This window comes from Cnephaeus nilssonii (genome assembly GCF_951640355.1).
Source record: "Cnephaeus nilssonii genome assembly, chromosome: 16".
In the NCBI taxonomy this organism is placed as follows: domain Eukaryota; kingdom Metazoa; phylum Chordata; class Mammalia; order Chiroptera; family Vespertilionidae; genus Cnephaeus; species Cnephaeus nilssonii.
In genome coordinates, this window is record NC_137087.1 from 45,178,970 (window position 1) to 45,193,472 (window position 14,503).

The following is a 14,503-nucleotide window of genomic DNA, read 5'->3' on the forward strand; positions in this document are numbered from 1 at the left end:
AAAATTAATTTTTATTTACATTATAGTTTATCATTTTTAATATTTTTAACAACTACAAGTTATTTAAGTCCCTATATGGTAATAACCAATTGTTTCAAATCTTAAATTCATTACATTCCACTACTTATTAGCTGTGTGAGTCTAGACAAATTAGTTAACTTTTCAATGCCTCTTTTCTCATCTATAAAATGGGAATAACAACAATAGCACCCATCTCATAGGAATGTTGTGAGAACTATGTGAATTAATACTATAAAGCACTTAGAATAGTCCCTGCAACTTGGTTAAAGCTCCAATAATAGTATCTCAAATGTTGTTAAAGTTCAATAAGTATCAGCTATTACAATAATGTACTATATTTTAATTGGTCACCAAGTGGTTTAATGTCAATTTATTTCCACCAAACTAAAAACAGTTTACAATTCATGCCCCCATGCAATTACGGAAAGTACACTTTTCAACTTTCAATGAGCCCTTACAACTGTGGAATTTATTGTGCCAAAGGTTAACAAAGCTACAGGATAAACATAGTCCTTTCTGGAGCATCAACTCAAGAGGTAATTTCTACATTCTACAGATGAGAAAACTGGGGCTCACAAAGTGATCTAACTAGTAAGTTAGAAACTTAAAACCAAATCAATCAAAACTTCAATAAAATCCTTTATGCTGTCTCTCTATCACTACCCTAAATCTATCAATCACTAACCTAGATACACAGCCCTAGACTGGCTACCCTTGGAGTTACTAGACAATAAACTTTAGAAACTGCCCATCATTCATTCAGAAAAAATGTACTTATAGAGTACTATTTGCCAGGCACTGTTCTACACACTAGGAACAAAGTTTTGAATGAAATTATAAAAGTCTTTGCCTTCTGGAAATCTATAATGTATCCCCACGAGTCTAATGATTAGCACATAACAGTCATCTAAGAAATAATTTTTCAATGAATCTTCCTATTGATCATGCCACTTAGCATTAAGAACAATGATTCTTAATGTTTTCAGAGTTACAGACCCTTTTGAGAATCTGATGAAAGAAAGCCCTCTCTCCAGAAAGATTATACATACGCATATAAAATACTACATATAATTTCAGGGAGTCAAGGACCCTCTGAAACCTCAGATTATGAACTCCTGAACTAGTGAGAAAATACTGTATTAAGAATCTCCTCTGCTCTGGCGGTGTTGGTAAATGATTAGAGCATCAACCCATGCACTGAAGGGTCTCGGGTTCAATTCCCGGTCAAGGACACATATCTGGGTCCCCAGCCCCACATGTGGGAGGCAACCAATAGATGTGTCTCTCTCACATCAATGTTTCTGTCTCTCTCTCCTCCCTGCCTCTCTCCCTTCCACTCTCTCTAAAAAAAAAAAAAAAAAATCAATGGAAAAAATACCCTCAGGTGAGGATTATAACAAAAAAATCTCCTCTGATTTTTGCTGTACACTAAGTAAACTCGCCTCAATTTCCTCTCTATTTCCTTTCCTCAATAATAAGAATTCTGTCAAACAATCTGCCTTGACACTAGATCAAATTATACAAATGGACAAGATTACTACTATAAGCATCAATTTGTTTAACCAGGAAGATGACTAAACAAATATGGCATATATGTTTCATTACTTAAAGAAGTAAAGAAAAATGAAAATCTCACACCTAAGGGCAATTCTAAGTTCCTCAGGTTTCAACAGATGTGTTACAATTCCTTTCTCCTATCAAACAAGACTTCCCAGTCTCCCAGCCTTGTACCTGCAATGCGTTGACAACTCGAATTGGATGTTCCTCTCCTAGAGCCTGGATGCAGTGTTGAAATAAGCAATTAATGTTGTCCTTAATCTTCATTAACTCCTCACCATCAAGAGATTCCAGTTTGCCTTCTAGGTAATCTAAATTCACCTACCAAGGAAACGATAAGAACCTGAGTTCACTTTTAGTACAGCACCTAGAACACATGAGAAGGCAATCTCAGTTACCAGGAAAATCCACAGATGCTACCAAGTCTTACCTTCATGAGGAAGAGCTCCTCCCAAAATCGAGGACTGCACTTACTGGGGTCCTCTGTCTGAAATCAAGATAAGTAGGTTCAATATCTGCAGCTAAACATCAAATCACTAAGAATACATTTGAAAAAGTCACTACACATAATCAACATTACCTTACAAAATTAACTTTGAAAATTACCTTTCAAAATTAAGGAAATTTGTGCAAGGGGCTCGGCCCTCACAGCCATGGTGGCTTGCCTCGGTTTTACTTGGTCAGTATAAATTACTGTAATGGGGAACAACAGTTTTGGGTTTTTTTTTTCCCCCCAAATGAAAAGCATTTTGCGTATATATTTATTCTCTGAGCCAAAATTTAAAAAATGGCTCAAAGAATCTCCCTCAAATCTTTCTCTTCTAACAAGAAGTGCACCTAGCCCTGACCGGTTTGGCTCAGTGGACAGAGCGTCGGCCTTGGGACTGAAAGGTCCCAGGTTAGATTCCGGTCAAGGGCATGTACCTTGGTTGTGGGCACATCCCCAGTAGGAGGTGTGCAGGAGGCAGCTGATCGATGTTTCTCTCTCATCAATGTTTCTAACTCTCTATTCCTCTCCCTTCCTCTCTGTAAAAAAATCAATAAAATATATTTAAAAATAAAAAAAAAGAAGTGCACCTAGCCCTAGCCAGTTTGGCTCAGTGGTTGAGCATCAACCTATGAACCAGGTGGCCACAATTCAATTCCCAATCAGGGCACATGCCCGGGTTGCAGGCTCAACCCTCAGTAGGGGGCGTGCAGTAGGCAGCCAATCAATGATTCCCTCTCATCACTGATGTTTCTATCTCTCTCTCCCTCTCCCTTCCTCTCTGAAATCAATAAACAAAATTTTTCTTAAAAAGTAAGTGCACTTAATCATCCAAATAAATTAGTCAAATTATATGTCCCCACTGAATTTGTATCAAGCTCAGTTTTCAAAGCCCATTCACATAACTATAATAAAAAAAGTGTAATATGCTAATTAGACTGGACACCCAAATGTCCTTCCTGACGACCTTCCAGACGAAGTTGGGGCTGCAAGGGCCGAGGCAAGCCACCATGGCTGTGAGGGCCGAGCCCCTTGCACAAATTTCCTGCATCAGGCCTCTAGTCCTAAATAATAAAAGCCTAATATACAAATTGTCCCCTCCACCAGGAGTTCAATCAGGAGTTCGACCGCTTGCTATAACGTGCACTGATCACCAGGGGGCGGGCGAAACATGGCAGGCATTGGCGCTGGCAGCAGGCGGCAGTGCAGGCGATGGGCCTCAACGAGAGCGGGACTGCGGTGGGATGGTGCAGCAGATGAGCAGGCAGCGCCAGGCCAAGGCAGGTGCGAGCAGGGGCCCAATCGCCCTGCCAATCACCCCGCAGATGGCGGCAGGGGGCATAGACTCTGCCTGGCTTCCAGGCACTGAGCGGGGGAGGCAGGTGGCCCCAAGCAATCGCCCCACAGGCGGGATGGTGAAGCAGGTGAGGGGGCAGTACCAGGCCACTCCACAGGCCACCCCAAGGGACCCCACCCATGCACAAATTCGTGCACCAGGCCTCTAGTATGAAATATAATGACCCAGTGAACCAAGTATGGTAGATATAATCATTATCTCTTTCTGGGAAAGAGGGTCAACAAAGTTAAGTGACTTATAAAAGAGCAGGAGCCAGAACCCAAATCATCTCAGTAATACTGTCATGGTTTTTACAACATCTTGTGTTGATTGCTTCTACTTCCCCTCACATATGTATTTAGTCCTTTGTACAGAGTTTTTAACATGCTCTTTCCTTAGTTAAATTGGTCCAAAAGGTTAGCAAAAATTATAGTGCTAAGATCCAAAATTTCTCAGCAATAATTTTCAAACAGAAATTCTAGACCAGCGGTCGCCAACCTTTCGGACCTCACAGACTACCAGTGGTCCGCGGACCACCAGTTGGTGACCACTGTTCTAGACAGAGGCTTCCAGTTAATGAGTGAAATAAGAAAAAGGATAACCCTTACCCCGCCACTTTACAGGAAAGCTAATGACAAAAATCAGTAGGTCAATTGCCTGCTATCACCTTTCCTTAAGTTGACCTTTTAAAATTACTACCAAGAACTAATGTCTTAATACAATGAATTCTAACATGAATCATAAAGGAGATGGATTCAGGTCTTACCATGAAGATCTCATCATACATCAGCACCACTTTTTCCTTCAGTGGTTTTTTGGAGGCTGAAGATTTCCGGAGCAAACCCCCTCTTTTCTCTACCTGTGCCATGGTTAGAGAATCTGTGAAAAGAAAACCAGAGTCAGTGCTAGAATTGCTCTCCAAGATTCTGGAGATTCTATTGAAACACCGCTTAATGGGAAATTTTTTAGGAAGAAGAAATAATAAACAACCATGCTATAGGTCTTGCACATCTGTCCAACACCCCCTCTCCTGACCAGGTAATTTCAAGATTTAAATTATAGCACAACACATTTTATATCCTTAAAACATGCCAGTGGACAAGGCTTAAAGCAGATCCAAAACCAAGCAGGAAAGTGTAACTAGCTTCATCTGTAATAGGGCTGGCCATATATTTGAGGTTGATGGAAGAAAGGCTGCAAAGTACACACTGCCCCAGACTGATGGTGAAGTTAAATTTCAAGTATTGATCGAGCTTAGGACCATTAAGACAGGAAGTGTGCTGCAGACTGATATGCTCCATTGATTTTCCCCAGAGTAAGTAGGTTCTCGTCACTGCAAAGCATTTGGCCTTCACTGCCTCATAAATCACAACGCACTTGACTGTCTTCAGAAATTCCTCTGGAAAGAGACCCAAGGTAGAAAATACCAGTTAAAGGCCAAAAATTAAACTTGATTTCAAAATAACTGAATATAACAATGTACTCCTTTTAAATGTAATTATACATGTATGTATGTGCATATATATAATATTGCAGATCAAACCTCAATGTATTTTTCAATTCTATATAAAAGCAATTCCATGAATCATGCCCAAATTTCCCCATCTTGCTTCAAGGAATTCTCAATTTTTTTTTTAATTCTCACCCAAGGAAATGTGTTTTTTTTTTATTTTATTTTTTAAACACACACACCATATTTATTGATTTTAGAGAGGAAGGGACAGGGAGAGAGAGAGATAGAAACATCAATGATGAGAGAGAATCATTGAGCAGCTGCCTCCTGCACCCCCCCCCACACACACACACACACACACACTGGGGATCAAGCCCGAAACCCAAGCATGTGCCCCTGACCCAAATCGAACCCTGGACCCTTCAGTCTGCAGGCTGACTCTCTACCCACTGAGCCAAATCAGCCAGGGCCCAAGGATATGTTTATTGATTTTAGAGAGAGGAAGGAGGAGAGGAGGGAGAAAGGGAGAAAGAGACACATCGATGTAAGAGAGAAACATCAATTGGTTGCCTCCCTTATGTGCCCTGACCAGGGATCAATTCTGCAACCTAGATATATGCTCTGACAAGGAATCGAACCCACAACCATTGGTTACCGAACAACATTCCAACTGAATCACCCGGCTAGTGCTAGGAATTCCCAATTTTTTAAGTGAGAACTTAAAATCCAACAGGTCTTCGCTGTGGATTTACACATATTCCCTCACTTCCCAATGGCAAGTATGGGGGGTAGTGAGGAGCCTGATTTTTACTTCCAGACTAACCCAGAGCAGCAGAACAAAATTAATTTTGTTCAATGACTTTTGAGAAATATGCAGTATCTTTCAAATCAAAATAAAAAGTTTAAGGAACAGATGTTCCTTAAATAGTATAAAAGATTTTATCTCAGACATTGTTTTTCTCTAATATATACAGCCAAAAAGGAGATTCACCTTTGAACACAAAATGCATAAAGCACAGAAAATTTCCCCAACTAGGTATTAGGCATCTTTAGCAAAGGGAATGCATCCTATATTTTTTCTATAGCCCCATGGCTCATGGTATGCTCATCACTGACTGAATCTGAAAGGCGGGGGGGGGGGGGGGGGGGGGGGGGGGAAAGGCAGCTGAAAAGTACTAGATCTGACCTAAAATGTTAGTAAGACCTATCTTTATTAAGGCCTCACTAAGCCCTCAAATTCCACTATGGTGCAGAGAAAACTGAAGGGGAAAATAACAAAGAAAAGATTCTTGTGGGCAATTTATGCTATATTGATCATGGCTTTGCCTTAAAACATGAAATACAGCCTCTGTTCAAAACATTCCTGTGTCTCTTAAATAGGTTGTCAAGAGGAAGATGTCCTTATAGGGGAGAAAACAAATTGGAAATCAAGAGGATCCTATTAAAATAAATCAAAAGCAATGCAATTCTAAACTTAGTGGGTATAGATCTTTCATGTACTCAGCTTCAACCAGTTGATTAGCAGGAATAGTGGGAACCACGAGTTCCTGGATGTGAAAAGCACATGTTTAGAAACATCCCCCTCTGAGGATTTATAATTGGGTTCCAGCTAATCAATGTCTACCTCAAATCTAATAAACTCACTTTCTCTATTTCAGAATCAATACTTTCTAATAAGCAAATGGGAATAGGAGAAGAGGGGAAAACAATTCCAATCCAAAGTACCAAATTCCCTAAGAAATTAAATTCTTTTCATCACTCTCCTTCAATTTGGAGCGGGGGGGGGGGGGGGGGGGGCGGGGGACATTCAACCAAGGGCTTCAACTCATTACTCTCTGTCATCATCACAAACAACTGGAATTTACCACCCAAGCTGTCGAAAATGTGACTGGAAATTGATAATATAAATCTCCTCCTCCAGCACTTCTATCCATGAAACACAGCAAAGGGTATATCTAGGGTGGTAGACTGGGAGAAATGTAGAACTCTTACAGAAGGTTTTTAGGGGAGTGGGTATCTCAGAAATTAAGCCTGTACTCCTAAATTTGAAAGTAAAATATTTGACTGGTAGAGAAGTTGATTGCAGCACATCAGTAATGTGAGTATAATCTATTTACAACCTCTCAGTGCATTTTTTCCTCTTTTACAACCCTCCCCTGTTGTAGAGAGAATCAGCACCAGCTGAGGAGCATCAAGGCAAAATGGAACCAACCAACAGAACCAAAACGAGAACACCAACTAGATGACAGAGTAATTAAGTCTTTACTCCTCAGTTTCCTTATAAATAAACAAGGGGATTTGACTAGACCCGTGGTCGGCAAACTGCAGCTCGCGAGCCACATGTGGCTCTTTGGCCCCTTGAGTATGGCTCTTCCACAAAATACCACAGCCTGGGCGAGTCTATTTTGAAGAAGTGGCATTAGAAGAAGTTTAAGTTTAAAAAATTTGGCTCTCAAAAGAAATTTCAATCATTGTACTGTTGATATTTGGCTCTGTTGATTAATGAGTTTGCCGACCACTGGACTAGACATATCATCTAATGATCCTCTCAACATCATTTAAATACCATAAACACATAAGGAACACCTACATATTATAAAGCACTAGCTTAGGCCCTACGGGGTTACAAAAAGCAAACTTCATACCTGATGCTCTGGGAGCTCACTATCTATTGGCAGAGACAGACACATAATAATGCATAGTACAAGGCAATAAATAGAGAAATAAATAGAGTAAAAGCACTAAAAACAAATTTTTTAATGCTATGGGACCACAAGGAAGGGAAAGAAGCATTCTATGACTATGACCTTTGTTGATCCTGGTTTTTAAATCCTTGTGGTGAAGAAGCAAATACAGCAAAGCCATAGTAATCCCACAGAAATGTCATATTAGGCTTAGTACAATTTCTCAGAAATAAGACATACTAGGCAAAATATAAAAGAGAATCAGGCAACTTTTCAATACTAATTTCATTTACCACCAAACAGGAATGGCTTCAAATCCCCCCAACTCAATAGTAAATAAATGAAGTCTTTTATTCCTAAACCTCAGGGACTGCTGGTCCCATGACCTGTAGTACAACTTTTATCTGAAAGTTCCAAGTCATACAATTTCATATATATATTTGGTTTTTTAATTTATTTCAGAGAGGAAGGGAGAGGGAGAGATAGAAACATCAATGATGAGTGAGAATCATTGATCAGCTGCCTCCTGCACGTCCCACACTGGAGATCAAGCCCACAACCCAGGCATGTGCCCTGACTGGGAATTGAACTGTGACCTCCTGGTTCATAGGTTGATGCTCAACCACTGAACCACACTGGCCGGGCCATACAACTTCTTAAGAACTATATATTTAAGCAATCCAGCCACATGCTTCTTTTTTGTTGTTATTGTTGTTGTTAATCCTCATCTGAGAATATTTTTCCATTGACCCTTTTTTTAGAGAGAGAGTGGAAGGGTGAGGGAGAAACAGAGAGAGAAACATCCATGTGTGATTGGTTACCTGCAACTGAGGTATATGCCCTTGACTAGAATCAAACCCGGTCCCTTCAGTCCTCGGGCCAACACTCTATCCACTGAGACACATATTTCTTAAATGCATATCACTTCACACCCCTACAGTACAAAAAAGCCAAACATCAAGATTTTAAAACCTAAAGCCAACTATTCCAATGTCTAACATGCAAGGAATGTTAGTTACACTTAGCCAGTTATTCATTTATTTTATTGTCTTCATTACAATATTTGCCAATTCTAGTATCAAAAATAATTTTAAGCCTGGCTGGCATGGTTCAGTGGTTGAGTTGACCCATGAACCAGGATGTCATGATTCGATTCCCAGTCAGGGTGCATTCCCGGGTTGCAGGCTCGATCCCCAGCAGGAGTAGTGCAAGAGGCAGCTGATCAAGATTCTCTCATCACTAATATTTCTATCCCTCTTCCCCTCTCCCTTCCGCTCTCTGAAATCAATAAAAACATATTTTTAAAAGAATTTTTTAAAAATAATTTTATATAAATTCACTCTGATTTCAAGAGAGCTGCCATAGTTAATCTATCAAAAGTCTTGGGCCCTGGCCAGGTGGCTCAGGTTGGAGCATCGCCCTGTACACCAAAAGGTAACAGGTATGATTACCAGTCAGAGCAAGTGTGGGAGACAACCCATATATGTTTCTTTCTCACATCGAAGTTTCTCTCTCTCTCTCCCCCTTCCTCTCTCTGAAATAAAAAATAAATAAATAACAACCAAAGAGTTAACACTTATTTAGCACTTACTATGTACCAAGCACTGTCCTAAACATGTTATATACATTAATTCGTTGTATCCTCACAACAAACTTATGATCAAGGAACTTTACAATAAAAAAACTAAAGTATGACCCTGGCCTGTATGGCTCAGTTGGTTGGGCGCATGCCTGGGTTACATGCCAGTATGGGAACATGCAGGAGGGGGCAGCCAATCGATGTCTCACTCTCACATTGATGTTTCTCTCTCTCTCCCTCTCCCTTCCTCTCTAAAAATCAGTTTAAATAAAACTTAAAAAAAGAAAGAGTCCAGATGGTGTGGTTCAGTGGTTTAACGAGGACCTATGAACCAGGAGGTCATGGTTCATTTCCCGGTCAGGGCACATGCCCAGATTGAGAAGTTGATCCACAGTAGGGGGTGTGTGGGAGGCAGCAGATCTATGATTCTCATCATTGATGTTTCTCTCTCTTCCTCTCTCTTCCTCTCTCTAAAATCAATACTAGTGTATTTTTTAAAAATACTACCATTGTCTAACCATGAGCCATTCACCCAATACACAAGAGGAGGCCATCCTATCCAATAAAAGAGTAATATGCAAATTAACCATCACTCTGCTATATCCACAAGCCACGCCCACCAGCCAATCAGGAGTGAGTATGCAAATTAACCCCAGCCAAGATGGCTGCAGCCACGGAGTGAGCAGGAGGCTTGGGTTTCCCTGGTAATGGAGGAAGCCAAGCTTTTCACACACTCTGGCGGGCCCAGGCCTCCCTCCACTCAAAGCTACAAAGTTTCAATTATAGAAGATAAATAAATCCCAGATACCAGGGCCTCCACTTGGGTCGCCGGGGGGCATGGCCAGCCTGCAAACCACCACAGGCCCCTCGCCCAGGCCACCCCACGCCCCAAGGGAATCCCCACCCTGATCCGGGACACCCTTCAGGGCAAACCAGCTGGCCCCCACCCGTGCACCAGGCCTCTATCCTATCTAATAAAAGAGTAATATGCAAATTAACTGTCACTCCAACAAACAAGGTGGCTGCCCCTATGTGGTCAAAGATCCTGCCCCCATGTGGACACAAGATGGCCACCACAAGATGACCAGCAGGGGAGGGCAGTTGGGAGGGACCAGGCCTGCAAGGGAGGGTAGTTGTGGGTGATCAGGCCAGCAGGGGAGCAGTTGGGAGGGACCAGGCCTGCAAGGGAAGGCAATTGGGGGTGATCAAGCCTGCAGGGGAGGGCAGTTAGGGGTGACCAGGCTGACAGAGGAGGGAAGTTGGGGGCGACCGGGCCTGCAGGGAAGGGCAGTTGGGGGGGACCCAGGCCTGCAGGGGAGAGCAGCTGGGGGGGACCAGGCCTGCAGGGGAGGGCAGTTAGGGGCAAACAGGCTGGCAGGGGAGCAGTTAGGCATCAATCAGGCTGGCAGGGGAGTGGTTAGGGGGTGATCAGGCTGGCAGGCAGAAGCAGTTAGGGGCAATCAGGAAGGCAGGCAGGCGAGCAGTTGGGAGCCAGCAGTCCTGGATTGTGAGAGGGATGTCAGACTGCCCGTTTAGGCCCGATCCCGGTAGGTAAGATATGCCCTCACTTACCATTGCCCTGTAGGATCAGGCCTAAATGGGCAGTCGGACATCCCTCAAGGGATCCCAGATTGGAGAGGGTGCAGGCTGGGCTGAGGGACACAAACCCCCCCGTGCACGAATTTCATGCACCGGGCCTCTAGTATGTTTATAAAGCTAGAAATAGTCTCCAGCCCTGACTCTCCTAAAAGTTCCCTAGTTCCTCTAGATGCAAGGCTGTTTTGTTTTTAATCTTTAGGCACAAGTTATCTGTTCCCTAAATTTTCTGCAAGGTATACCATACTCCCTGGAGGTAATACTAGCAGTGTAAGCATTTAAGAGAATGCAGGGTATTCCTCCAAATCTCAACCTTCATTTTTCAAACTAGTTCCTAATATGCCTCTTCATTTCTTTTTCTTCTTTTTTAATCCTCACCCTAGGACATGCTTAGAGAAAAGAAGGGAGGGAAGGAAGGGGAGGGGGGAGGGAGGGAGGGAGAGAGAGAGAGAGAGAGAGAAAGAGAGAGAGAGAGAGAGAGAGAGGGAGAGAGAGAGAAACATCAATGTGAGACAGAAACATTGATCGGTTGCCTTCTATACGCTCCCTGACTGCCCAAAACCCAGGTATGTGCCCTGATCAGGAATCAAACCAGCAACCTTTCGGTGTATGGGATAACGCTCAACCAACTGAGCCACTCACACCAGATACCTCTTCATTTCTCAAAGCCCCAAGGATTTAGCTCACTTGATGGCCCACATAGTCCAGACTGGCCTTCTAAATTTACCCTTGTCTGAATCTGTATTTACTTCACTTTCCAGATATAGGCATGGGCACTGTACTGTGTTGCTACTATTCCTCATGGTTCCTTGCCATAGCTTCTTTTTTTTTTTTTTAATCCTCACCCGAAGATATTTTTCTATTGGTTTTCAGAGAGAGGGGGAGAGACAGAGAGAAATATCGATGTGAGAAAAACATGTTCCTCCAATTCCACCCCCTGACTGGCTCTAAAACAATCATACAACTCCTTTCCATGTTAATGAATTTTTAGTGCTAGTCACTCTAAGCCTTTTATATTTTCCAAATGGTGTAAGGCCTGCATTCTTGAAGCCACCTCGCTCTTTCCCTCCTTTCATGGATAGCTCCAGGGCAGGCCACCACCCCCTTATTTTACATTTCCTTTTTTAATTCTGGAATTCATCACTTATTCCTCCAAATCTTTCAAAGCACTGCCTCCCACTCAGGGTGATATATAATAAATAACACGACTGAGCACTCACTACACACTTGGCAATGTTCTAAGTGCTTTAAATATACTATACTTAATCCTTACAACAACCAGATGAAATAGCTACTATTATCATATTTTACAATGAGGATTCTACTTTGCCCAGACACACAGCTAGTAAGTAGGTAAAGCCACTAAATACTTCTCTCGGGTAGCCCTTCTCCCTATCAGAATACCCTATTAATGCAAAAACTCAGGTGCTGACTGGTAGAACATTCAAAATCAGATTCACTTAAAGTTCTATGGAGACTGATATTCATAATATCAACATTCCCACTTTATCCAAGAAAAGCCAGTCAACTCAGGACCTTGTCTGACAAGCATCTTCCCTACTTTCTAGATACCAGGACAGAATCAGCCTGATTCAGTAAGCGCACGAGCCACTACGGGGCAGCATCCATATCTTGTGTGTGCTCTGGGCAAAGCTCACCTCAGAGTGCGTGTTGTGCCTATACTTGAAAGTGGAAGTAATTCAGGGATTTTCCCAAGACTAAGCAGCAAGTGGCAAAACCAGGAATTTCCCAATCTCCACTCTAGGTATCACCCGCTTTCTGTACCTACTAATGGTGAACTAGCTTCACAGAATTCAATCCAATCTCATCCGAATTGACCAAATCTGCCTATCTTCACAAACTAGTAATACAGATGAAGAGGTTTAAATAAACATGACTATCTCAAGTTCCCTTTCAAATTATTTTACACAAGAAAGAATGCACTTGCACCTTCAGAAAGAGAAACCAACTCCAAATTGACAAGATTGCAGAAAACACTGATTGAAAATCACATTCCTCTGACATCTCCCAGAATGAAAATTCATTGTACGATTCTCTCTTCAATGAGCAGGAGCCTCTTGTAAATTAACACTGTCTATCTCCTGCTCAAACCCTGAACTTCCTCAAGCAGCACAACGTCATTCATATGTTCTTCATTTCCTTTCCTACTGAACCATACAAGCCTCATGAATACCACCTAAGTATAAAATGAAAATTATAAGAAATTCCCAGAATCTTCTTTAAGAAAGCCCAAAAAGGTGACTGCAACCTTACAAAGTAAATTGATTTCCTGCTAACTTAATAACTAACCTTATAATAACACAGGCATAGTATACCACAAAAAGGGGACTTAAGATTACTGTTCTGGTCCCTGCCTTGAGAAGCTCACAATTAAATGGAAGAAGTACATATTCTGATACTTCTTTATAAACAAACAAAATAAAGATTTTCCCCGGGATTTTTTTTCAGATATGCCCTCACTTACCATTGCCAATGTATTAAACTCACTAAACCTCCTCACTTCCAGCTGCCTACTAATATCTCCATATACACATCCCACAGGCAACTTGACCTCAGCACACCAGACTTTCTGCTCTGTACTTCTTTCCATAGCAACTCCAACTCTTTAAAAATACGTTCTACTTTTCCCAGTGCATATCCTGGCCAGTGGAATTCCCATTCACCCAATCTCTCAAATTAGAAACCTTAGCCCACTCTCTCCAGTCACTAAGTCCTGCTGCATCTATCTCCAAATTACTTCTAAAGTCCATTCTTCATGCCCACTACCACACTTTTTTCAGACTCTCACTTAACTGCAACAACTCGAACTGGTCTCACTGACTCATTTCTCATTACTTTAATGTGCACTTCTGTCATTCCGTAACATAAAAAGCATCTCCTGACAACTTCCCCACCACATATCCTGATTGGGACAAATTTCTGACATTTAAACATCACGTTATTTTTTTCTCACACTTGCACCATTTCTGTGTACATACTGTTCTCTACAACTGGAATGCCTTTCCTTACTTGTGCACGCTCCTACTCATTCTTCATCACCCAACTAAAGTATCTCCCCCTTGTGAAGGTTTCCCTGACTCTCCCAGGCAATGGTAGGAGTCCCTTCACACTGTATAAATTCCTTTGTAATGATATGTAACACACGGCACAACTTTCATATGAATATGTCTTTCTGATGTCCTTTAGAAAAGATACTCTTATTTCCTTTTTTTATTATTATTGATTTTAGAGAGAAAGAGGGAGAGAAACAAAGACAGAGAAACATCAACTTGCTGTTCCACTTATTTATGCATTCATTGGCTGATTCTTGTATGTGCTCTACCGGGCCAGGGCAATACTCATATTTCTAACCCCAGTGCCAGTTACATAGCAAGTGCTCAATAAATGTATGTTGAATAAACAGTTCACCTCCATATATCCTTAATCAATTTATTTGGCTATTTTCCCCAAATATTCCCCAAATGAATTCTTGAATTTGATTCTATGTGAAATTTCAAGTTTTATAACAATTTCTTTTGAGTTTTCAAGGTGCTTTTTTTTTCTTAATTATACAAATGTGGAACAGGTGAATGAATTAATGCCTAAACTTCCAGAGAAAACACCTTAAAGGCTCCCTTACTCACTAAAAGAATGGTAATTCCCCCTTTACAATCCTAACAAGAAGGATCCACCTGTCCCTAGACTGATTATCTGAAAAGACTTTACACAGTACGCACTGCACACACAAATCCAACTGAAGGCACACCCACATAATTCCAACTCACTTGTG

General features: G+C 41.6%; 1 protein-coding gene across 2 annotated transcripts in view; it reads right to left on the reverse strand.

Annotated features, from left to right (window-relative positions):
- The window catches only part of ARMH3 (armadillo like helical domain containing 3), a 158,899-nt gene that overhangs the window by 143,402 nt on the left and 994 nt on the right, over positions 1-14,503 (reverse strand). For both annotated transcript variants that reach the window (XM_079793678.1, XM_079793677.1), the window contains exons 2-4: positions 4,168-4,280; positions 2,009-2,065; positions 1,753-1,899 (exon numbers count right to left, since the gene is read on the reverse strand). In XM_079793678.1, coding sequence (XP_079649804.1) covers positions 1,753-1,899; positions 2,009-2,065; positions 4,168-4,269 — 306 coding nt within the window. In that variant the 5' untranslated portion in view covers positions 4,270-4,280. The remainder of the gene's footprint in view (positions 1-1,752; positions 1,900-2,008; positions 2,066-4,167; positions 4,281-14,503) is intronic.